At 49.5% G+C, this 24911-nt stretch overlaps 7 protein-coding genes across 7 annotated transcripts; 3 read left to right on the top strand and 4 right to left on the bottom strand.

The window, feature by feature from the left end:
* Positions 1-647: 647 nt before the first annotated feature.
* Positions 648-1754, top strand: Asppvi_001235 (alkene reductase; the record flags this gene model as incomplete). The annotated part of the gene is made up of 1 exon (XM_043297536.1): positions 648-1754. The coding sequence occupies one exon, from the start codon at positions 648-650 to the stop codon at positions 1752-1754; it is 1107 nt and encodes a 368-aa protein (XP_043153471.1).
* A 445-nt stretch (positions 1755-2199) lies between these two features.
* Asppvi_001234 (putative MFS transporter) lies at positions 2200-2616 on the bottom strand (the record flags this gene model as incomplete). Its single annotated transcript, XM_043297535.1, has 1 exon — positions 2200-2616. The coding sequence occupies one exon, from the start codon at positions 2614-2616 to the stop codon at positions 2200-2202; it is 417 nt and encodes a 138-aa protein (XP_043153470.1).
* A 7048-nt stretch (positions 2617-9664) lies between these two features.
* Positions 9665-10702, top strand: Asppvi_001233 (acetate uptake transporter family protein; the record flags this gene model as incomplete). Its single annotated transcript, XM_043297534.1, has 3 exons — positions 9665-10071; positions 10145-10319; positions 10379-10702. 3 exons carry the CDS (start codon positions 9665-9667, stop codon positions 10700-10702), a joined length of 906 nt encoding a protein of 301 aa, XP_043153469.1.
* A 1622-nt stretch (positions 10703-12324) lies between these two features.
* Asppvi_001232 (uncharacterized protein) lies at positions 12325-14657 on the bottom strand (the record flags this gene model as incomplete). Its single annotated transcript, XM_043297533.1, has 4 exons — positions 12325-13078; positions 13137-13252; positions 13305-13624; positions 13682-14657. 4 exons carry the CDS (start codon positions 14655-14657, stop codon positions 12325-12327), a joined length of 2166 nt encoding a protein of 721 aa, XP_043153468.1.
* A 2967-nt stretch (positions 14658-17624) lies between these two features.
* Positions 17625-19725, bottom strand: Asppvi_001231 (ENTH domain protein; the record flags this gene model as incomplete). The annotated part of the gene is made up of 5 exons (XM_043297532.1): positions 17625-18868; positions 18923-19034; positions 19093-19283; positions 19367-19604; positions 19678-19725. 5 exons carry the CDS (start codon positions 19723-19725, stop codon positions 17625-17627), a joined length of 1833 nt encoding a protein of 610 aa, XP_043153467.1.
* A 1306-nt stretch (positions 19726-21031) lies between these two features.
* Asppvi_001230 (uncharacterized protein) lies at positions 21032-23120 on the top strand (the record flags this gene model as incomplete). Its single annotated transcript, XM_043297531.1, has 3 exons — positions 21032-21475; positions 21524-21697; positions 21747-23120. 3 exons carry the CDS (start codon positions 21032-21034, stop codon positions 23118-23120), a joined length of 1992 nt encoding a protein of 663 aa, XP_043153466.1.
* Positions 23121-23738: 618 nt separating this feature from the next.
* On the bottom strand, positions 23739-24667 carry Asppvi_001229 (40S ribosomal protein uS17; the record flags this gene model as incomplete). The annotated part of the gene is made up of 3 exons (XM_043297530.1): positions 23739-23807; positions 23941-24179; positions 24493-24667. The coding sequence occupies 3 exons, from the start codon at positions 24665-24667 to the stop codon at positions 23739-23741; spliced, it is 483 nt and encodes a 160-aa protein (XP_043153465.1).
* Positions 24668-24911: the final 244 nt, after the last annotated feature.

The raw sequence follows: 24911 nt of genomic DNA, 5'->3' as shown, positions 1-24911 counted from the left end.
TTACTAGGCGAACAGACCATCTTATTTGCATACCGCATGTTACCTGATATACACCGGAGTACACTCTTACCCTACTTCTGTTTAGTCCAGACTGAAAGCAGCAGCGTTACTAACGCACAGCCTTCAACTGTTGTAGCCTTGTAGGATCACTGTATCTCTCCCTCGTCGGCTAGAGTCCTGGATGCCTGAGGCAAGAGCTGAACCCGCCACTCGACCAAAGCATCCATCAACTTTTTCGCCTCAGGAATCAATCGGACCGAATCAACTCTTTTTGTCCGAAGGGTTTGTCAGCGAAATTTGCAACGGCCAGTCAATCTTCCGAATGTCTGCGAATATGCGAGTATCGTTTGTTCACTTATCTGTATCTATTGTCCCCTTTTCTCGTTATGGAGCTGCCTTCGATGAGTTTCGGTTGCCCCACTGGATTTTCAATCCTCGGGAATCGGATAGATTTGAAATCAAGCAGTGGGGTTCTCCAATAAGTATACTGTTGTTCTAAGACACAAATACTTTCCAGGGATTGTAGATAAAAGCCGACGGTCTCCCTCCCCGTATTGCCTTGTTCCAATTAATACCCTACAGAGTATAGTTGTGCTGTTATCACGTCTCGAGTGATTTCTAGACCGCAAAATCCCAAGAAACTTACCATGTCGAAACTCTTCTCCCCCATCCAGGTCGGGCGCATGCAGCTCGGCCACCGCCTGGCCATGGCCCCCATGACCCGATTCCGCGTGGACGACGAGCACGTCCCCCTCCCCATGGTCAAGGAGCACTACGAGCAACGCGCCGTTGTCCCCGGCACCCTCCTCATCACCGAAGCCACGCTCGTCTCGCCGCGCGCAGGCGGCTACGCCAACGTCCCGGGAATCTGGAGCGAGGCGCAGATCGCGCAGTGGCGCCAGGTGACTGACGCCGTGCACGCCAAGGGCTCGTACATCTATATGCAGCTGTGGGGTCTGGGCCGGGTCGCGAACCCGGACGTCCTCAAGAAAGAAGGCGGGTTCGACCTCGTGTCTAGCAGCGACGTCCCCACGAACGACAATGCGCCTGCGCCGCGCCCCCTCACCGAGGAGGAAATCCATGCGCTGATTGCGGACTATGCGCAGGCAGCGCGCAACGCCATCGCCGCGGGCTTTGACGGTGTCGAGATCCACGGCGCCAACGGGTACCTCATCGACCAGTTCATACAGGACACGGCGAACAAGCGCACGGATGCGTGGGGTGGGAGTGTCGAGAAGCGCGCGCGCTTTGCGCTCGAGGTCACCCGCGCTGTTGCGGAGGCTGTTGGTGCAGACCGCACGGGCATTCGGTTCAGCCCCTGGAGTAGCTTCCAGGGGATGCGGATGGCGGACCCGATCCCGCAGTTCAGCTACCTGGCGCGGAAGACGGCGGAGTTGAAGCTGGCATATGTGCATCTCGTCGAGTCGCGGATTTCCGGCAACGCGGACACCGAGTCGACGGATCAGCTGGATTTCTTCCTCGAGGCGTATGGCCGTGCTAGTCCTTTGGTTATTGCGGGTGGCTACAAGGCTGATTCCGCCCGCGAGGCGGTCGACTCGCACTACAAGGATTACGACGTGGTGGTTGGTATTGGCCGTCCCTGGACGTCGAACCCGGACCTGCCTTTCAAGATCAAGGCCGGTATCCCTCTTCGGCCGTACGAGAGAGAGTTCTTCTATTTGCCCAAGGATCCTAAGGGTTACATTGACTACGAGCCCAGCGAGGAGTTCAAGGCCACGCAGGTTGCGGCTTGAATTTGATGACGCGTTTCCCTTTCTTTACCTCTGGTTATTGGTGTACTAGAAGATACCACTGCATTGCATATCATATATCGTATATATAGACTATAGAATCTTCGTTTAATGATGGATCGTTGAGTTTTCAATGTTCGTACTGTAGTCGAAGCTGTCAGAGCCATGCTGTGCAGGAGACGAGGCGGACTCTCCCTGAAATCCGGATTCTCCCTATCCGTCAGCCTAGAAAGTCAGAGTTCTCCGGACGCTGTCCCTCGCGCTTCATGTCGCGACGCCGATTCTCATACATATAGTAGCACTTCAGCAGGAACGGAGAAGACAATAGCTACCGAGACTGTCGCCGCAATCGCAATCTTTGCCGGTATATAGTCTGGCTCGTCTTCAGTGCGGAGCGTCAACGGACCCAGAATGTTTCCAAGACAGAACGAAATTAGCACGACGGCGTTCATCGTGACTTTCTTGGTTGGCCTGCGACATTAGCACCAGTGATGGAGTACATCAACGGTAGAGCGATCCCGACACAGTTGGCCAGGTAGTTCCCAGCTAGCTCGTCTGCTTTCATTCCATCATGGGAGAAGGCCATCAAGCAGCCTCCGAGGAGCCCACAGGCGAGGATCCCTATGACGCTCAGACATCGCTGATCAAAGCGGCCGGCCAGATACGTGCCTGTGAGAATGCTGCTCAAGCTGACCACGCCGCCGGGGATGGCGAGTAGCTCGCTTTCCTTGGTGGTGTAACCGAAGCTTTTGATGATCAGCGCGAAGAAACTGCTGATGGCCGCGTTGGAGATATTCATTGCCGTCACGATCACCGCAATGAAGTAGGTCTTGGGGTCCTTGAATAGTTCTCCAAATTGGTACATTTTGAAATGCTTTTTTCCCATACCTGTCCGATTCTCCCGGAGACGCTCAATCGCCAGAAGCTTCTCCTACTGTGCGCAAAACACTATTGTTGTAGCCAAAGTCCTGAAGAAAGGGCTCGACATGATAGCATTGCTACTCTCGTTATACATACATTTGCGATGCCATGTTATCAGCGCGGTCACAGATAGAAGGCCTCGCACATCAATGACCTTCCGTAAATGGATGATTGGAGCCTGATAAGTGAGAGAGCAGTCGCAATCGCAATGACAGACATGTCGAGTCAACCTTCTTCAACTGACAAGGACTTGGTCCAATCGAACTTCCTCTAGAAAGTGATTAGGTCGCGTAAGCGACAGAGACCATGATAACCGGGGGAAGCGTGTGTGAATAGATACCCCAAATTTGGCGATCTGTCCGAAAGAAGCAGGTGGTAATCCTCTCCATCGTGCAGGAGATGTCACTGGTAACAGACAATATCGATCCCCCCACGCGGAGAGAGGTTGCTGTAGCCATGATTGCAATAAGTCGCGCATTATCAGTATGTTCATAGGAACTTTTTGTCCGCATTTTTGAGCACATGCAGGTAGAGTCTTGATGGAGGATTATAAAATGAGTCCCTTGGCAGTGAGCTGTCAACTCATAGCAGACAATGCGCTTGAGACGTGTCAAATGCTCTCCGATGAGAAACTTGTTCAGACAGCTCTATGGTCCAACCTCCCCTGCACAGCAGGGGAGACACTCTCATCAAGTGGCCATTGGTGTCACAAAGATATTTGAGGTTAGTTCGCATTAGCGATCGACAGCATGATGACAAGGTATGCCATTTGAGCATGCTCCTCGATCAGTTGAGTACGAGGAAATGATAATCTTTCAATTCATCTCATGAAAGAATTTTGGRCCACTTCACAAAAGCTTCTCACCCAGGCAACTGCCATTTTCCTTATAGTACGCTCAGCTAATCGAAGACGATATGAGCGGGGACTGTCCCAAGGTCTATTGAGAGGAAGCGATAATTCCATAAGACGGGCGCCACCTAACAAAGTGCGCTATTGTCTAACTATTGAAGTCGGGTAAGATTCTCAAGATACACCCAACGTGCTTTCGATAGTTTCTACCACCCCGTCCGGATCGTAGTTGAGCGACTGACCGCTTCTTTTCTCCGGTAACTTTCACCGAAATGACGATTTTAGAGAGATATCTTGGTCATCCTATTTACTTTTTCAACGTCGATCATCAGCTCAGTATCAATCACTGATCGACCGTCTAGGTACATCATCGCTTGAACCACGGGAAAGCGAGACGCGGATCTACAGCGCTACAGAGGTCATTTGACCGGCATCTACCCCAACATGATATACAGGCCGCGATAGATGCTGACATGTAGAAAGTCGCCGAGCAGCAAGGACTAGGTCATGCTCCAAGTCTGATGTTGTGAGGATCCGCCAACTTCCGCTTCTCCAGGTGGTTCTCCAGACAATTGCGTCGTCGACCCCGCTTACACTTCGCCTCTCTTTCCGTTCTCACCGAGAGAATCGGTTATTCGTAATTCGTACAGTGGAGTAGTACTCTAATGATTCCAGAAAAGGATACAGTCTGATAACCGCAGCTACCCCGGTATTTTTGACTGGTTCGTATTCCCCACTTGGAACCAAGCTGTGAGTTGCTCATGTGGACGCTGCTAGCACCAGGCCGCCAGCTCTCAAGACAAAAGCCCAGAGTTCAGACTTAGCCAGAAAACAAAGTAGGGGTCCGGAGTGGAGCCAGAGAGCATCGCTGAATCCATAATCTCGCATAACTCAAAGGCCAGCGCCTTCTGGTTGGGCCCTGAGTGATTCCTCCCAGGTCTCAGTGACTTCCGCTCCGCCGAACCGAAGGGTAGCCGAGTCTGGGCCGGGAAAGCCTCATCGACCTGCAATAAACGGAATCGTTTTGGAGAGGGTCCTAATTATTGTACTATCCCCAGACCCCAATTGTATCCGGGGTTATCCAGTAGTCTCGGCATTTGACATGGCATGAAGCCGGCTCGAAGAGGTTTGACGCTCATCCAGTCCCAGAGTATACTCCATAGTCCGCGATGCTAGTCCCAAGAGAGCGGCTGCCAAGCAAGAAAAAAACGTGGCTGTCTCGTGGCCTTGCACGGACTGAGATAGAGTTCTCAGGCTTAGAGCAAAATTATTGAAATGATACCCCAGCCACAAAGTATCTAATGTCTTGGATAGCGGGACATCAGGCAATAATCATTTCTGGTGTCTTTGGCGATGTAGGAAAGATCACATCACTTGGTAATCATATCGAGTTGATCGGCAAGAATGCCCTTTCTCAAGACTTCGCTATGGCCATTGTAAGTGAGGATGATGCCATTGGTCTTTTTGAACTTTGGTTCACTGTCTGGGGTACTCCGTAAAGTTTGGGGAGATTGTCACTAGCAGATATGCCAGCCACTGTTCTCTGGATGTTCGATATCACCAAGGTTCGAGTATGGCAGAAGTCAAAGCCAAACTGACATCATCTTGAAGTTCAAGTATATACAGTACGTTGATGTCAGGAGCCAGTTTGCCCCAGAACGAGAAGAGCCCTCGATTTCAGGCGCTTATATGGTCCAATAAGCGATCCAGTCAGCAGCGGCATGAGTTGTCATGGCAGGGTAATTTGTGTACACCACTTAGAAAGGGGGAATCAAGCCCAAGACTGCGCAGCACGCCAACGCTGCCAAGGTAAGCAGTTGTCGAAAGCAGTGTTAACGAGAGCGTGGCATCCGAGACCGCAATTTGAAGTTTCAGCATCAAGAACTTTATCGAAATTAACTTCGAAAGGAGCTTGAGACAAGTCTCACCTCTCATCTACTTCATTATTAAACAACAGAAGGAAGCAAGGAGAACAGCCTAAATACAACCTCACTTAATATGGAATAAAGACCTGTCTACAAATAGCAGCACAACAATAAAAGCCAACTTCATTAATATTGCTAGGCCAAACCATAATAAAAATCACGGTAAATTATCCGAGCACGCCCCTAAGCTTAGCAGACCACAGAAATCTTAACAGCGCACCATCTCACTCCCAATTTCCACCACAAACAACCACCCACCTAAGCACGCACTTTTAATCAAAATAGCTATTAGTCTAATTTCGCAGCCACAGCCGTATGACTGGCGTCTGCAGTGAACGTGGCACGACTTGCCAGTAAATATGAAAAATAATCCGCCGTTCCAACGCCAGACTTCAATTACGTACTCTCCAGTTCTCCGTACCCCCAGAGACCTTAGCTATGGAGTAGTCTTCCCCTTGTCCCAAAGAATCTTCATAATCCTGTCGAGTCTAAGGTCCAGGACCTCTGACTCTGAGATCAGGAGTTGAGAAAAAGCTTGTCAAGAAATCCAGATATATCTTCGGATTCGGCTGAATCTGAGACAAACGAACAAAGGTAACCTCGTACTCCAAGTCTCTGTGCTGGTGTTGACCCGCTAGCTGCGTAGGCGAGGCCCATCGACTCCATTTTTCTGTAGGCGACGGCGTATGCAAGATGCAGGGGCTTGTCGCAGACTTGCAGCTTACAGGAGTTAATTTGCTGGTCTCACGAACCCTGCCAGTGCGGATTTGGATCTATCCACAATCATATGCTGTTAATTGTTAATATTGGGTGATTACTTCGTATTCCGTACACCAAGGTCGGTTAGGAATTATTAGGGTTATAACAATCTGGACTTGAGTAATACCTTGAATAGAGAAATAGTTAAGTATCATGCTAGTCAGTTAGTCAACCACCAAGGTGACATGACAGAGACACTTGCCGGCCAAACGTCCGATCGGCGATGGCCGAGGGAATGACAATACTGATGAACCCGTCATTTCCTATTGGGGTGATGACTGGCGACAGTGGTGCTCCATAGGTAGCTTTAGGACGGGTACTTTGATTAAGCCTTTGATGATCTTGTCCATAATGTCAGTGTCAGCCGTTCTTACCCTGTACTCTGATAACGATGAGCCATGCGCGATGGGCCTGATCTTCTACGCTTGTTCATCCCGTTATGAACCCTGGGGGGAAAGGGGATGCCAGGCCGGTCGCATCTATTCTTAGTGACCCATACGGAATACATGGGAGATTGTAGTAAGAACTGTAAGACGAGCAAGTCCGCCCCGTGAGATATGAAGCGATGGCCGCAACCTAGAGTTACTCGTCACTGATAATACCCATAGAAACAGGTCAGCCCGTCAGACTTCAGCCGCTGATGAATTACCCAACAAGGAAACGACGGGCGGGAAGACGGCAGAACATCCACAGACCAAGGCCTCAATAATATTGGTATTGGTTGAGAGTCGGAGTTGAGACTTGAGAGGGAGCTTCTAGTCTAAGTAGCCTAAGTGGATAAGGTTCGTGTCTAGACGTGTTTGGCTGTGATGCTCACTAATGGAATTCTTTGAAACGGGGGCCAGCTCAGTTCCAGACTACCTACTCTTACCTTAGCGTCCTTGTGTGACAAGCATACTGGCCAAGTCGCGTCCGTCATTGGTGCGTTTTTCCTCCACCGGGGAAAGCTCAACAATAGTTCCATCATGAGGTTGTACCTTTGTATGCTTACTCACCGGGGAGGATTAACTCTGCTTTTCTTCCTTGCTTTTTATCTCGATTTCTCAGTTTGTACGGAGTACTTCGTTGTTTCATTCTTTGAGTATGCAGTAGCCTGTGGGTAGGATCTTCCGGTCGATCATGAGGAGAATTACCCACTGTTCTCTCTCATTACTACGGAGTGCAATTAAATACTCCATACAAGCTATGGCGTAGAAGGATATGAGCTGCAGGAAAGCCGTGTCATCGGGGCGATCCGTATTCCACAAATCAACACCAAAAGATGCCTTGTATGAGGTCTTGGCAAAATGGGTGCTCAGCCCAACAATCAATCCGCATTAAGGGATGATGCTTGCTTGTCAAGTTGTTGAAGAGAAGGCCCAAACTACTAGGCTCCATCTACGGCTTCCTCCGTCCTCCGTCTCCGTCGCCGGAATAAGTGACTACTTTACCATCGTCTTGTCGGACTTCAATCTCTTCAGCAGGGTTACTGGCTAAGGTTCCACTCCCACCAGCTGCTGTAGTAGACTAAGAAGCACGAACTCGTATGTAGGACAGGCTAAGTGAGACCACAGAGTACAGGACAAGGTAGACTAGTGGGGACGATGTGTACGAGGAATGGAGACTACAGTTTAGTTGTAGTATCATGGACAGATCGGCAGTCTACCTGCCCAGATGGGCCCATAAGCATCAAAGTTCCCAATTAACACGTTCTACCATCAGCTGCGAGAAAGCTCCTCGCATGGGTTTCAATATTGTTTCATCAATACTAGCCGAGATAGGTTCATTAATATTGATCGAGAACTAAATTGATTCCAATCCCAACCTAATTGAGAACCTGAAATTAACAAGAGGAGTAAGGGGAGAAAGCGACATAAAACGGTGGAGGAAGATCAATGACGGAATCCCCGGCACAGAAACCTTGCCGCGTGCGGACAAAAGACATGAGTCCAAGTTAAGGTATGATTATTAAGTTTTCTTGTCACGTTGTTAACAGTTTCTGACACGATACCACTCCGTACTGTCTGTCTAAGGTAGGTACAAGTCCGAATGCGTGCTGGTAAAAGTCCATCAAAGCCGGGACACCAGAGTCAGCTGTCATCAGAAGTAACCTCGTAGAGGTAAGTAGGGCAAACTGAAGAATGAAAAAATTGTCTCTTGTCTGTACTACTCTGTCATCTGTGGTGTTAAGGTATTATTATTATTCCCCCCCGATGATCTCTCCGATTTGCCTCTTTTCCCCGGAGGTTATTCCTCTCCACTCCCTTCTGTGGTTGATCCCCGGCTCTTGGGATTTCAAATAGTACCTACCTTAGAAAAAAGGAACTCGAACCAGTGAGTTTCTTTCGAACCAATCAAAGCAACGGATGCTGAGTCAAGAAAAACTTCCTTTTATCCAGGAATCCTTTGAGACTTTTCCGTCTCCCCATTCGTTCTAGATTGCTGGGCTAATATTGAATGTTTGATCGACTTGCTCTCAGTCTCCAAAACTCCAAGTCTAATCTCGTCCCCGCTTTTCTTCCTTCCCTCGGAAGAAGAAGAAGGGAAGTCAAACTCTTTGCACAATCGTGCCTTTTTTTCTCGGCATAATTGTGACAATTATTCGACTTGATCGCAGGTAGTGATCATCATCTCCACAACAGCTACCTGCCCAGTACTAGCTCCCCATCACTGTCCTCCAGAACCAAGACTCGAGAATTCAGTAAGAACCAATTTCCCCATCTTCCGTCAACACAAGAGCCGTAGTTCTTTGGTCCCATTCCAGTTCCATTCTCTCTCCTTCCATCCATCCATTCATCCTTCCAGTCGCTCTGTTCCAGTCCCCACATTCCCTTCGTCGACGGGCGGAGTACTTAAAGTTAGTGCTCATCCACCAGAGTCGCATCCTTTCCACAGCAAACTTCTATCTAGTCTGAATACTTTAGTCTAAGAAGGCTGCTTACGAGCTACGACTTACCCGACTATCGAACTAGTTGGTTTTGCGCCGGTCCCTCTTCCTCTCTGCTCCGTCCAACACTAGCCCCGACTAAATCCCTACTAACGGCCCTTCATCCCGATTCAGGTAAGTTGTTCAGTTTCTCCTACCCCTGCACCTTTTGGTCCGTGTCATTTGTTGTTGTCGTCGTGCCTCTCTGGTCTGGCCTCCTCGATATTATTTTGGTTCATATTTTTTTTTAACCCATTTTCATTTTTTTTTTTCCCTGAAGAGAGGCGGGAAAAAAAAGAGAGATTCCCTCCGGAATAATATCCAGCATATATCTCTCCTCCTCCTCTTCTTTTCCCTTTCATCCTTTGGATCCTTTTGCTTTGTCGTCCATAGCTGTGCTTCTATTTTGCCTTCTCAAATTCCCAACCAGCAGTGCTGTGTGGTCTCCCTCCCCTTCCACCTACCCTTGTATAATCCTCCATTCTTCCAGCTAGCTGGATTCCACTTTATTTTTCAATTAGTTGCGATCGTCTGACAGTTTTTGTAAAGCACCATGTCTGCCGAGCACAACGCAGCTCTTGAGAAGGACGTCGGTCAGGATAACACCATCAACGGCGCTCCTGAGAATGCCAATGCTACGCAGCTTTCCTCGCAGATGACCCACGAGGAGCACGAAGTGGCCAAGGCCGCCGCTCGCTTTGGCTATGGTCCTTTGGCCAAGGTCAATCCCACCGAGTACAACCTCCCTCCCTTCGGAGGAGAGTTCCAGCCCGGTCTGTACAAGTCGGTTGAGAAGCGCAAGTTTGCCAACCCTGCTCCTCTGGGTCTGTGTGCTTTCGCCCTCACCACGTTCGTGCTGAGCTGCATCAACATGGGTGCTCGCGACATCACCGCTCCCAACATTGTCGTCGCCCTGGCTTTCGGTTATGGTGGTCTCGTTCAGTTGCTTGCTGGCATGTGGTATGTTTCTCTGTCTTGTTGGAGCTCGAGCTCCTTGATCGTATCTTGTCGCGGCCGCTCACATAGTTCTCAGGGAAATGGCTGTCGGTAACACTTTTGGTGCCACTGCTCTGTCCTCTTATGGTGGTTTCTGGATCTCCTTCGCTATTGTCTTGACCCCCGGTGGCTTCAACATCGAGTCGGCTCTTGTCGCTGCCGACAATGGCAAATCCTCCATGTTTGACAACTCCTTCGGTCTGTTCCTGATGGTGAGTTCTTCTGAATCGGTCTTTGTCCTCTGTCAACGACAGCAGCTAACCGTCCGAAGGGCTGGTTCATCTTCACCACCATCCTGCTGTTCTGCACCCTGAGGTCCACTGTGGCTTTCTTCCTGCTGTTCTTCTTCCTCGATCTCGCCTTCCTCATGCTCGGTATCGGCTACATCCAGCGCGACAGCCATGGCAAGCCCAACCCTCCCGTCATCAAGGCCGGTGGTTTCTTTGGTCTTCTGGCAGCCTTCACTGCCTGGTACAACGCTCTGGCCGGTATTGCCGACAGCAGCAACAGCTTCTTCGTCATTCCCGTCGCCCACTTCCCTTGGTCTCCTACCGGACAGGCCCGGAGAACCAAGACCGAGCGTGAGACCGTCTAAGCGAGACCGTATATTGAAGAGGCTGCAGTCTCCCAAGAGGAGTCTGCATCTGTTGCACCTATTGCATCAGTCTCTGTGCGTGATTGAGGGATCGGCAATACGGCACGATCCCGACTTTTAATGCTCCAGATACCCATTCTCGTAAGATCATTGCTGTTTGGTTAGTTCACGTCTGAGCTTGGTAACTCCTTTGGATTAAGCAAGCGAGACCTCTGAATCCGCAGCAGATATAGATGGTCTTGTGGACATGTTTAATATTGTGCTTCCCTTTCCTTGCTGTTGGTTCCGACCGTTGGTATAAATAATGCGTCCAGGATTGGATAATGATGTTGCCTGTTGTCTTGACAATGGACGGGGGCAGTCTGTATTTAGTTGGCCGCTGATAATGAAATGTTGACGATCATGCTGTCCACTGTATCGTAGTAGATCAGTCGAGTTTTCGCGCCGGTCTGCAGCCTTAGGAGTTAGTGCCATCCAGCAATAGGCCCAGGCCATATCAGTAGCCAATACACAACCCTTAGCACCAGCTAAAGAGCATTGGCAATGCCGGTAGCTGTCAACAACATGCAGCATAGTCCCAACCTGCAACGAACCACCTCAGCAGTGGAATCAACTGAACCACACCCCTAGAAACAAACGTCAGCCAAGTCTTCTCGTAGATAAGAGCACATAAGCGAACCTACCATCAACAGATTAAACCCTAGCAGCTGACGTTAGTATAACCCAGTTAGTATGCTTCAGTATGAACAATCAGTAACCGAATTCAGTCACATCCCATCAGCGGAGCGCATTGACGGACTTCCAGCGGCAGCAGCAGCCCAACAGTAAAACCAAGAACAACCAGAGAAACCGGGGCTGGGACTGAAACTGGGCACCGCAACCTATATGTAACCTACCTCGAGGCATTTTTCTTTCTTCGGTGGCAGTAGGGGGTTGGCCAGGTGGGTCAGCACTCAGTAGTTCGGTGATTTCTCGGGATTGGGTGCCTGACTCGAACGATTGTCGCTCTCTGATTTTGAGTGATTTTATTGTCGCTGGTGCTGGCATACCTAAGGTAAGGGATTCTTGGTTTGCTATAATGATAGTGAGAGGATTTCAGACTTCACTTCTTGTGGGTGTTTGCCTACGATGTAGTGAAATGCTCGAGTTACCTTATGGAGGACGTGTGAGGTATAATCCTTGCGTGGGAGAGACATGCCGGTAAATTCTCGGTGCGGCGCAAACTCGGATTTGGTGTAGTGGCCGAGTGATACCCGATGGTGATGGCCAGGGAGTACACGGGAAGCGCGTCATGCGTGTCAGCTGTTACTGTTAGACTCGGGATGTGCTATATTATCGATAGTATAGCTTCCTTCGGGCTCCGATCCTGGCCAGGCCTGGCTAGGCGATCGGGATATCGGCTGAAGGGAGGACTTGGCCCCTTTGTCGGCTTCTCGCTTGGGTCGGGTGATATTTGGTTTCGCTTCGGGGCGAGGCAAATATTGCGAGTCTCTGCTCATGCACATGTGCGAGGCTATTTTACGGATGTGTGAAGAAGATCATGTCTCCAGCCAATGTATTCGTCAATCATGCGGTATATACCATGTCTCATTATTGTATCATACATTAGGGTCGGTTGTATATTAACACAGGTTCAACCGACTGGCGGTGGCGTCAATGTGAATCTCGTCCCACAACTCGCGCAGTGGAGTCAGGTAGCAGCGATCCACGTAAAAGTATCCCAGCAGAAGTTCTCGCAGTTCCTGCCAGGAGCGGAATCCGTGGTTCCTCACGGCCGTGGTCAATTCAGTCATGAAGAATGTGTGCTCGCGGGCCAAGAGCCGCGAGCTGCAAGCCCCCACAAACAGGACCCAGATCAATAATTCCCGACACAGGTTGAAGTACCCGGCCGGGATCGTCGTTTCAAGAGCGACCCGAAGTCCGATAATCGGTTTCGAAAACACCGGACCCATCTGCGGGTAGAATTCCCATATAGTGGTGTTGTGGAACAGCAAGCACGCCAGCCGGACGCAACCCTCGATGGTTGCGTCCCCCTTTGCTTCACCGGTTGCCGTGTACCGGTCAGTGTGCAGGGCATACTCGACGTAAAGCACTTCTGTATTGAAGTAATCCTCCGTTTCGTCGTCAAAGCTCGGCGATGAATTTGGATCGCCCTTCATCCACTCCGCATACCAAACAAGTTCAGTGAGGTCGTATATCGTCTTGGACATTGCATCACCAAAGACGCCGGGTATCTCAATCAACTGAATCAAAAGCGACGCAGTCCTAGCATGATCTTTACTAGGGGGTATAAGCGTAAGCCGAGAGGGACGAGCATAGCGGACGAATGGGAAGATCGGCTTTGTAAAGGCCATGCACGCCACTCGAATGTCGGTCCTAGTTCGGGTTAATCACACGCGTCAGGGCCCAAAAACCTTCACTCGGCTCGACTCACCATGATATTTGAAAACGGACATCCGGTGGCACATCAGCAAAGCTATTTCTCATAGCAACCATCTGTCTTAACCCCGCCAGATGGATTTTCAAGTAATCCGGATTCCCTGACGCAATCTTTTTTTCGTCAGCAGGGCCGTGAAAGCAGGGACAATGGGCCATATCATACCTCGATCGTGAGTAGGATCGACACCGCAGCAATGAGTTCATCGCTAGAGGCTTTAAGCGGGTCCGATAAGCTCTCGTTGACCAAACGGATCGTCTCTCCACGATGGTGAAAGGTGTCCAATATCAACGGGCTCGTCTGCGCTTTGGTGGGATCAACCAGTGGAAACTCCCCGGACTCTAAGGCAGCATTAGACGCAGCGACACAGATACAGGCATGTAACGAAGCCGGATCATGTTGGACCAGCGCCGCCCAATGTGCCTGTAGCCGCGGCCCAAATCGTCGTTGCAACGGATACGCCAATCGGGTCAAATTGCACAGAACTAAAATCCACTATTAGCAAAAAGAATATCATCCTCAGCTTGGACAAGTTGGCTTACAGTGTTGCAGATGCCGGTACATCCTCCCCGAGAGAGGCGTATGCAAAGTATTGAAGGGATCTTTCCCTCCTTGGCCCAATCCATCCCACGGGGGAGGGGAACTTGATTGTACACGGTCGACCGTTTGAGTTTGTGAAGGCGCACCGACGCTGTAGCTGTCCACGTTGCCAGTCCTCTTCGTGACAACAAGCTCAAACTGTCCCTCCTCTTCTTTGATCTGCGGTTGACCTTGATCGTGTTCCTGTTCGGCCTGTTGGTGATGCTGTGTGGAGGAGAGGGTGGGTGAAGAGGAGGAAGTTTTCGGCTCGAATGTCGAAGACGACGAGGCCGGACTCGGGGCAGTCGCTGACACCGCGGCTGTGCTGGAGGAATTGGAGCTGGTGGTCTCAACAGGCTGAAACGCAAGATGCTTCCAGGTCTTGCTCTTGTAACGCTTGGTGTTCTCCAATCTCTTCTTGCGATTGTGCTCTGACATCACATGGGAGCGAATGCGTTTCAGAGTCTCTTCTCGCGTTCCTTCTGAGACCGACTGCGGGTCGGTATGGACCCAGAACAGCGTTGACCGGCCATTGGACGCATTGGTGGCTTTGCGAGTCTTGCGGAGCTTCGATGGGACGCCCTTGCCTACATCTTGACGATTGTTTGAATCCGAGAGGGCGGAATGCGATGCTGCAGCTGCATATTCATCGGAGCTGCGTGATAATGAGGATGACGAGGGAGCGATAGCAGGAACAGTAGTTGTCACAGCCGACGAGACGGCAGCAGGATGGTGATGGAGAAGTTGAGGTTGTTGCTGTTGGTGGAGATGATGAGGATGATTATAATTATTAAAGACAGTATCACCAGAAGTACTCGACGTAGTAGCAATGGCGGTGGAATCCCAAGCAGCTGTTTTACCTAGCATGGGTAAGACCTGCTGGTGGCCGCCAGCAGGAGAACATGCCGTTGGCTGGATATTGGAGTTCTTGGCATCCATTGGACTTCAATCAGCAATCACAGTATTTGCTGATGATCTTCATAGGTATTATTCATTGTTTCTAGAGTTGGCAAGAGTGGACAAGAATTGGAGAAAACGGGTTGGATAGTGACAAGGTGAAATGGACAGGGTACCCAAAGTCAAGGGAAATGCTGAATGGTCAGCACACTGCCCCTATCAGGAAAAGCCCATCATTTTTTTCCCTAATGGTGGCTTGGGCTGGGGGTTTAGGACGCGGACTTTTGACCTGCACTATATCGATGAGAATAATAGTAATAATATATGTGGGAGGAGCAGGACTGCAGAGAGCAGCCAGCGATGGAGTCGTAAGCTTGTAGGAGTAAGAAGCAACAGGACCAAGAGTTGTCATTTGTTAGGGCGGTGGAGGAGTCGATAGAAGAGGGGGAGGGGACAGCGCGATTATCCCGTAAGCGCAGGCAGGCAGATGGGGGTCAGTCATTCTTGTGTCCGTCTGGTTTTATTTTTTTTACTTTCTAATTTGGTATTTTATCTCTTTTTCACCTTCTTTCCCTTCATTCACTTTTATTTTAATTTTTATTTTTCTCCGGCTCAAGCTTACTCTCCCTTGATTGAAGTTGTGATTTCGATTGTGGTCAACCACAATGATAATGGAACAATTTCTGGCTGAAAATATTCATGGCGCTGGTCTCCAGTGCATGTGTCCAGACTTCTAGACTTCTGCATTAGCGCAGAAAACTAACCTGAAGAACTTGAAAGAAAAGTGATGACTCTGATAAGAACAGTCAAAAACACGAGGCCAGATCCCGGATGCTGTTGCTGCCGGAGACCGAGTGGAGCCCTGCGCCGGTATTGATTTTTGGGGATAAGTCACTATAAACGACTGGATGTCGGATGTCGGCATTAATACTATGAATATAACACGTGAATAATATTGGGAGTATGAAATATGAAATTGTACTACGCACACATAAGCCCAATGTTAGGTGTCTAAAGGAAGAGCAGAATTATCTGCCACGACTTCTCATCCCTCCTTGAATTGACTCTGCATTGAACCTTCTGTCTAGTCTAGCCTTGGGGAGCGAACAAGTGTTCTTGAGTCCTCCACGCGCTGTCATTCTTCGAGCTTCATGTCAGAATAATCCGACTCCACAATCCACATGTTTTTTGTTTGCGTTCGATCGGACACATCCTCGATTCGTCGTAGGAGCCTATCTTGTAGGTTATTTACCATGTGTTTTCCAATCCCCTTGCGGCTCGCATGGTTGATGTATCGGAGCCTTCCAAAGGTCCAGCTGTCCAAGGATCAGCCTACAATATTAGAGTATCACACTGCTAGCTTCCTCGCATAATCGTTAACTGTTTGATATCTATGCTTTACTCAGTTCATCTCTATGACACGGTTCATGTACTGGAGACATGACTCAAGAGTCCCCATAAGTCCATGCCAAGCATTGAGGATTAAAGCAAACTCCATAATATATTTGAGGTCTAGAGAGGTACTATTTTGATAGTAACTACAGAATACACAATCGGAGAATTTGAGGGCCCTAGTCTCATTTTCCCAACCTAGTGTACAGGTGACCTCTCATAATTCGGACGGTTGGATCTCCCTTTGTTGGTGCTTCTTGGAGCCTCGAACCGAATTCCACATTGCGACTCTGTGGGTACGTGACTCCTTGGCCTTTGGGTGTGCGCGCCGTCAGTGGTTCTGAGTAATGTATGGAGTACCTACTCAGTATCTGGTCTACTCCGTACGATGAAGCAGAAAATAGAATACAGACATCTGCCTCACCATCGCTATCGTATACCAGATGCAGAAGTCATCATCCCTGCGTTCAACCGTTGCTATCAATTGCCCCATCCCAGTCGCATCAACAGGTGAGAAACTTGGAATTTCCGCCTGGCCATGAGCCAGTTGCACGGATCGTTGATCTGACCGCAGAATCCCACTATCGAATTCTATACAAGATAGACACTCCGTAGACACTGCTTTACCGTCCGCTCGCTGTATATTTAATTCTGATTGCATTAGCGAGACTGGGCCGTGTAGACTGTAGACTCGCGATCTACAGTACGGTCATCATGCCTGTCTGCAGCGTATCCGGATTCCTGAAGAAGAAAATTCGGTTTTGCGTGTGGGCCTGGAAAGTGCATACGAAATACGGGAGTACTGTCCTTGCTTCTTTGCTCCCTTGCTTCGTTGATCCACCATCTCGGCAGTCGACACGGGCCAGCGACCTACCATTTCTTGAGACTTGTTCCGGAACGTCTTGGACAATCTAACAGTTAGACGACGTCGTATCGCCGTATAACTGTCCACCATCCGCAACTCTTTTCCGAACAGATGCGTTCAGAACCACTAATGCGACACGCTTGACGTAGCTCTCAGGGTAATACCGTTGGAACAGCCAAAGTCAAAGGTGTCCCGTATAAACTGGCGATCATTGGTAACGAGCGGACGGTATCTGTTGGCGTTTCGCGTACCAGAGAATGCTTCCCTGGAATTGAACCCAATAGTATGAAAGTTAGAAATTGTAACAAGATATGACGTGATTCTGAGTATTGTGAACGTACGGTAGGGGCCCTGTGCTTCTCATTATAAACCTTCTTGGTAGAGATACCCTTTTGTCCCAATATACTAGGCGCATACCAAGGCAAATACATATCGGGCCTTGCAACAAACTGCACGCTTTAAGCTTTACGCTACCGACGCCACTTATATGTATCATCCTCAATTATCTGCTATACGCTGCTTGTCTTAACGAGAAAATGCGCCCGCACTGCGGACTCGCTCAATGTTACAAACACCAGAAGCCTTGATGCGGAATCAGTGACAATGCGGACAAGAAATACAGGTATATGGCAATCAGCGGAAAAGGCGGACGCAAAAGACAGACACAGAAACAAATTATAAGATAGGCTATGTCCCCGGCCAGCCATCTAGACTTCACTTCCGGTGACTATGTATGACGACAATCTGCTATGCTAGGCCATCCCGGGCCGTGGGAAGACTGGCATTGTTTCCAGCTGTTCGAGTCCCCCCATGGTACCCTGTTGACCACCGACATGCCAGCCCTGGCCGGTTTGTTGGTTCACAAAGGCACTCTGTCGGAAGGGATTTGTGCTTCCAGTTGGGTTCGGTCGTAAGGGTGCTGCGGCTGGAGGCTGCAGCCCCAGACTCTGCTGGGGAGGAACAGAGGAGCTTCGAGCAAAGGGATTGGTCCCTGTTCGTTGAGGTTGAAGTAGTTGCTGCGCTTGACTCTGGGGAGTCGCCTCAGTAGGACCTGAAGTGAATTGTGGATTCACCGTCGATAGACGTCTGGCAAAAGGGTTCGTGTTTTGGCGGCTCAACGGAGACGCTGGCACAGCAGTCCCTGTCGGCGTGCTCATCAACATTGACTGCCTGAAAGGATTGGTTGATTGTTGTTGCGGTTGCTGCTGAACACCCAATGTGGGTTGTTGCTGCTGAGAAAATGATGCAACACCGCTTTGCGGTATGGGGCTAAGATGGGTTTGGAATCCATATGTCTGCGGCTGTGCTGAGTAGCCGCCGAATCCAGCTCCGGTTGGGGTAGATTGGAGTGGTTGCGGGACTTGCGCTTGGCCAAATTGGCTATTATTCTGCTGAGGAAAGGGTTCCCCAAAGCCGGTCGGCTGACCAAAAGGTGCCCCTTGAGGCTGTTGCTGGAAACCCGTCTGCTGGGTATAGAACCCTGTCTGCTGCGGCTGGAAGCCCGTTGGTTGGAACGGCATGGCTTGCTGTTGCTGCTGTGCTTGGTACGGTTGCTGGAAAGTACTTGGTTGTGCTGTAGGCTGCGGATTGGGTTCGATAGGTTCAAAGAAGTCAATCAAGTCCGCAGGGTTGGTTTTCTTCTGCGGGTTCGGTTCTGTTTGTGGGCGGCTCGGGGCGGAACCTATATTACTGGTATTCTGAGGGCCCCCGGTAATACTGGACTTCAGCGCAGTGTCTGCTCCCCCATTCTTTCCGCCTTTCCGAGCCAGGTACTCCCTTCGGCGAAGGTTGAAATCCGGATCATTGAGATCATCCTCAAGAAGGCGCGTCAAGTCCGTCGAAGCGTGTTTGAGTTTGGGTATTTCCAATCTGGTTGCTGATTGAAAGTGCCTTGCAACTCCCAGGAACTTTACAACCTCCTCCGTTTGCGTGGTGAAGGTCTTGTAGATCTCTAGAGCGCGCTCGCTGTCTGGTCTCGACATTTCGAAATAATGCTCTAATCACCGATCGCGTTAATGCAGGTCACAACATGTCGGGACAAGGAACCTACCTAGGACATTTATTGTACCCTCATTCATGACCGAGTATAGAGTCAGGAGATCCAATGTAAGCAACCGGAAGGCCGTGAGTGTAATTTCATTTTCCACTTCATCTGTCAGAAGCTGATGGCGAAGTGTCAGTCACAGGTTAAGCACCGGCCACAGTAAGGTGAAGACCCACGTCGCAGCGTAACAAAGCCTTGATCTGCTTCTGAACAATCTCTGTTTCTCTCAGGAGACCCTTTTCAACTGTCAATCGCTTCATCCGTCCTTGTCCGCTCCGGACGTAGTCTGTCTTTGTAGCTTCGAATGCTTTTGCGCGCGCCATAAGGTAATCGGCATATCTTCGGATGTTATGCCCTTGTGATTGTACTACAGGCATGAGCCATCAGCATTGAACACGCACATTCGTCAAGACCCTTCCGTCCATTCAAGCTCGCTGCTTGCACACTAACCTTCTGAGTATCCGCTAATTGCTAATTTAGTTGGGTTCTCCGCCATGAACTGTAATGTGGCATCCAATTGCCCCTCCCGTATCATAAGATGGACGACAATTAGCGCCTTGAACACAATTGTCCATGTTGAATCGCGGAGTCGAAATTGCAGCGTCCGGAAAATCTCTGCAACACCAGCCTCGCCCGTATGGGTCGCAACCAGAATGTGTTCGATGTATTTTGATTTAGGAGCCGCAAGCTGTCCATCGAGAGACGTATTAGTGATCATCCAAGATAGTATTGACGAAACCCAATAAACTGATCTGACTAACCTTGACCTTGGTAGCTCCCTTCACGGATTTCTCAAAATTTTGAGACATTGTCAGCAATGGTTAGGTGCCGAATTTGGGTAGTAATAAGAATCAGGGGACCGTCGCGATGGCCCCGATAGAGGGACTTGTTGGGACTTCAGAACCGTGCCGGCGGAGCGAAGAGGAACTGCAAGTTGTATCTGAAAGGATCTAGATTGACATGTGTACATGAGCACCAAATTTGATCATGGTGGTTCAAGAAGCCATGCTGCGGAGCCACTGGTTTTCACGGAGTAGTCAGGAACAGAGATAAGAGGACACTGGTCATAAGGCCTTCAATCGAGGCGGAAATGTCGGATTGATAAAATCAATGGGAATTAAATCGCATAGGTTGATGAAGAGCCTGGTGCTGGTGGTTGATTTACTTCAACAGCTTGAGCTCGTTGGCTCGGTGGTGTTTGGTAAACGAATGAGCAGCGGTGGAGCTCCTGGGTTTGATGATGATGACTTTCCGGCTACTCCAACATGACTAGCGCTGGCACGAGTATCGGGTCAACATCTGTGACGCAGGTTGATAACCTCAAGTATACCAACCAACAAATAACGCTCGAGCTAGCTCTCAATCATTTATTTCACTCCCACAATGAACGCACTTTTGGACATCTAGATTTATTCAATCAAGTGGAGAGTTCCCAAACAAGCATAGTTTGCAATGTACAGCTCTGCAATATATAATTCCCATCACTGATTATAATCTCGTGACACTGACAGAAACCGCGTACCGTTGACTCCTGTCTTAGTGCACTCTTGATCAAAACTGAGCAGCCGTTCATTCACTTCGCTCTTTTAGAGGGGGACGTTAGTTAAACATGAGAAATGGCTCTGGGCAAGGGAGGCCAGACCTCTCCCGCAGCATATGTCCCGTACTTCGACGGAAGCTTAACAACACTTCTTGGTTTACAGCAAATTCAGGACCCTCTTACGTCTGATCTGACTCCCATGGATATGAGATCCTTGACCACCTCATGACCATCATTTCATGCCACCTTTCTGTCAAATGTTGGGATGCGATCCCAGCTGCCCCGGTCACTTTACAAATTCTTTGTGACTACGGAGTACTACCTACTATAAACCTCACTACAGTCCTCAGTCTAGCCTCTACCTTGTGTTGCTCCGCTCTGCTCTCCCTCTCATCCACTCTCTAATGATCTTTGCGGAATACTTTCACTTGTGTTGGTTCCTGTCTCTTACTCTTGATCACTCTCTCATCATCTTACACAATATTCCACCTGCGTTGCCTCCATTATCTCGCTATACGTTTACTTTCCACAGCTCCCAAAGATCCCAGTGAGTTACCTGAAAGACAGCCTCCAAAATGCAGCTCGACTTTTCAATCAGACTCCCCAGAGTGTCGTGGAATGATGAAAAAAGGATATTCCTATGCTGTCTCTACAAATTTTTTGAGAGGGACGGTACTGCCTTTGCGGAAATCTTTAATGCTAAATACAAAAGGGACCTAGAGAACAGTGGCTTCACTGATGGGAGAACTTCTGGCGGAACATTAAACTCTCAATGGGTGGATATGAAGCGACACGGGGATCCTATTTGGGGCCGTGTCCATAAACCTCCTAACCAATGCGATTGGCTACCAATCAAAGACAAGATCCTGGATATTGCTCAATCGCTTGGGGTCTCACTCATTGAGAAGGAAATCGATGACACAGACACGTCAGGGTACCGTGCAAGGACGGCCAGATCTCTAGGGACCAGTGCTCCTAATTCGGCTTCAACCTCAGCTTCCGGTCTAAATTCAAGTACCGTAAGCTATATCAAGAATATTTGAGGGAAATTTACTAAACATGGGCAGCAGTACTCTTCGCCACTCACAGCTACAATTGTTGATCACCAAAAGAACTCATCGTCAGGCTTCCACACTCTCAGTATCAACAAGCAGCCATCATCATTGCAGCCCTTGACTAAACATGGTGGAAAGGTCTGCTGGTGGTGCTTAGACCAAGGAGACGATGCAGCTGAACCTAATGTGGGTGTGAGAAGCATATACAAGTAATGGTAGCTAATGTGGGCAACAGACATCTCCGACCTCTCCGCGAGGCGATTACCTACCGCCGCTTCTGTATCGATGGTCGAACGCCGACTCACAGGGCATCAATACCCCAAAGCGATATATCGCTGGCCTGTTTGCTGACTCTGATGTCAGCCCATTCCTTCCTGAAGACGTTGCCCCAGAAATATTCAATAGCTATGTCCTGAATCATGTCAGCATCGCAAGCCATCCAAGCCCCTTCATTTCCACGTTTCAGTCTGTCCTGGCCCCAATCCACCGAGCAATGTGGGGGAAGGAAGGGGCCCGGGTCTCCATCATCGATACTAGGAAGCTTACAAGCCCACTGTACTTCGCTAAAGCCCTTGTACGGCAGAACAAGATCCGAATCCCGGGCTACAGCGGAGTTGGAGAATACCTTATCTGGGGAGATATTCAGACGCCTGCGATAATTTGCTCCTTTAAGATAACTACACTCATCCAAATTGCGCAAAAGCATGAAGATATCAGCAGAATTCTGCAACTTGACAGAATTGCCTCCTATAAACGCGTTCGGGGAAAGCTACGAACAGTTCTTTCGAAGAAGACCGGCAGTATGAATTTGGATCATGCTTCTGGTGTAAGCTTGGGTAAATTGCTCCGTCTTATCAATGTGCCCCAAGAATATTATCAGATGGTCGGTGAGGGCATCCTCAGGTCGTGGCAATTACGGAAGCAGGGAGACTGGCAGGAATTTTGCCAAGGGCTTGAAGTTGGATTCACCCAGGTACCTCAAACAAACTTCAGTCCATATCCAGTCAACCTGGGTGCAACGCCTGCAGGAAGAGCTCCGGCCAAGGGAATCGGAACAGATTATTTTGTTCAGCATGACTCCATTGTGCGTGAAGAAGAGGAAGAGAGATTCGAAGAAATAGAAGAAGAAGACGACGAAGAAGAAGACGACGAAGAAGAAGACGACGAAGAAGAAGACGACGAAGAAGAAGACGACGAAGAAGAAGACGACGAAGAAGAAGACGACGACGAAGAAGACGACGAAGAAGAAAACGATGATGACAATGACGATATTCAGTCCGTCTTTGGCACGCCTTGTCCAGTTCGACTAGCTCACTCCGTACCATCTATCACGCCCCCAGACACTCGGCCCGTCCACCGAATTGAGCTCTACAATCCTGCTACTGGAAACTGGTCTCTGGTTCAAGAATCACAGCAATCAAGTCCTACAGTAGTTGAGTCTTTCTCTCCAGAATCCAGCGTGATTGCCTTGGACGACTTTGAAGAAGAAATTGAAGAGCTCGGGAACCTGATTATGGGTGAAGATATTCATGATCTGTCTACACCTGAGCATCCCCCGATGGATAAATTCGCCACGGATCGCGAGAGGATCAAACGTCTTCTAAAGTGAGGTTTCGACCGATGAGAATAATTTCACAGAACCTCTCAGGATGAACACTACTTTACAAGGCGATGCATGCCAAATGACCTTTCAGAGGAGCGAATGATTCCTAGTGTCGTACGATGGGTCTTCATTGGCAGAGGTACCTTTTTTGCTGAAGGTTCAATCGCTAGTTTACAACACAGTCAGCCAGTGGTTGTCGTTGGGCACTTATACTGTCTTTGATACCACCCGTACACGGATTTCCGTGCTCGAGACAGGGCTTTTAAAGCACCCGGAAGGCCGTTAGCAAAGGAGCAGAGTGAAGGACAAGATAATGTATCTATCTACTCCCTCTCGCCGTTAGATACGAGGACAGAGTAAACCAGATTCTAAGTCATGACAAGAAAATTCCATTCCCAAAGCTGCCGTGCGTGATAATCCCTTATTCCGTGGTCTGCTGTAGAATTGTATGTAACACAGGAGGATCAAATTTTTTTGTATTGGATATTTCCTGCAGGAGGGTACCTGGGACATAGAATCGTTAAAACAATCCCAACCCGCCAGATCATTTCGCTTATATCCAGTCACGCCGCTGCCCTAGGTTTTATTTTCCATGTGAACACCCCCTTCATCCATTATCGACGTTTAGAACTTGTTGAACGACTTGACGGCCTTGCCGGTACGGGGCAGGACACGCAGGACGTTGAAGCGGACCTATCAGAGGAAAAGTTAACATAAATGTTTCTGATCGCGGGATGACCAGCCGCTCGATGATAGTTTCCATTTCAGCGTCAACCGCTGCCGGAGAATATCGCGCGGAGTCGTTGCTTGGAGGGATTCCACATACAGTCTTGCTCAGAGGACGGCACTGGCCGACGGTGACCCAGTCACCCTCCTCAACACGGAAAGCGGGAGAGACGTGAGCGGCAAGGTTCTTGTGTCTCTTCTCGTAACGGTTGTACTTGGGGACGTAGTGGAGGTATTCACGGCGGATGATGATGGTACGGTGCATCTTGGTAGAGACGACACGGCCGGTCAGGATACGACCACGGATGGAGACCATACCGGTGAAGGGGCACTTCTTGTCTGTTTCAAATTAGCAATCTGAAGATATTCCTCGACGCCTAGCCAACAGGATTTGATCCCCGGGTTTTGGAGATGAGGAACTTGAAACTCCGCAATAAAGACCATGGCACTGGATTTCAGTACGAAACCAGTCGCGCAATCGTCCTCTTTCTGACGCCTCCTCTTTCCAAATTTTTTGCGCCACGATTCTTGTGACTGCATTTTGATATTCCGCGCGGTTTCCTCATCCCCAAAACCCAAGTAATCGTAGCCTCTGTCTCCCGAGTCTAAAATCCGATGTCGCCGGCAAAATCTCAAAGTAGGTCGCTCATACCGATGTAGCTGCCCTCAATGGCAGTCTTGGGAGTACGGAATCCCAGACCGACATCCTTGTACCATCTCCGGGTCTGGCCGACCTTCTTGCTCTTCGCCTTGGTCTTGGAGTTGAGGAAGATGTGAGGCTGCTTCTGGAACGCACGTTCCGACTGGACGGTCAACTCGGTAGCCATTTTTGCGAGAATTCAGGTCGACGAGGAAGCGAAGTCGAGCTGGATATAAAATTCGTCGCGAAGGGGGGTGTCGGGTCGGGGCGGTGGTCGACGTCGATGTTGAGGAAGATTTATTCGACGATGGCTCGATATTCCGTGGTGTGAGTGTGCGACGAGGGCACTAGACCAGATGTGGAATGGTGCGATTCGGCTAGGGCTTTTTTGGTTTGTTTACATCGGGGGTGATCACATGAGCGGCGGCCGG

The sequence above is a fragment of the Aspergillus pseudoviridinutans genome (assembly GCF_018340605.1).
Source record: "Aspergillus pseudoviridinutans IFM 55266 DNA, scaffold_1, whole genome shotgun sequence".
NCBI classification, from domain to species: Eukaryota; Fungi; Ascomycota; class Eurotiomycetes; order Eurotiales; family Aspergillaceae; genus Aspergillus; species Aspergillus pseudoviridinutans.
The sequence above is the reverse complement of the archived record's forward strand: the minus strand, read 5'-3'. Positions and strand labels throughout refer to the sequence as shown.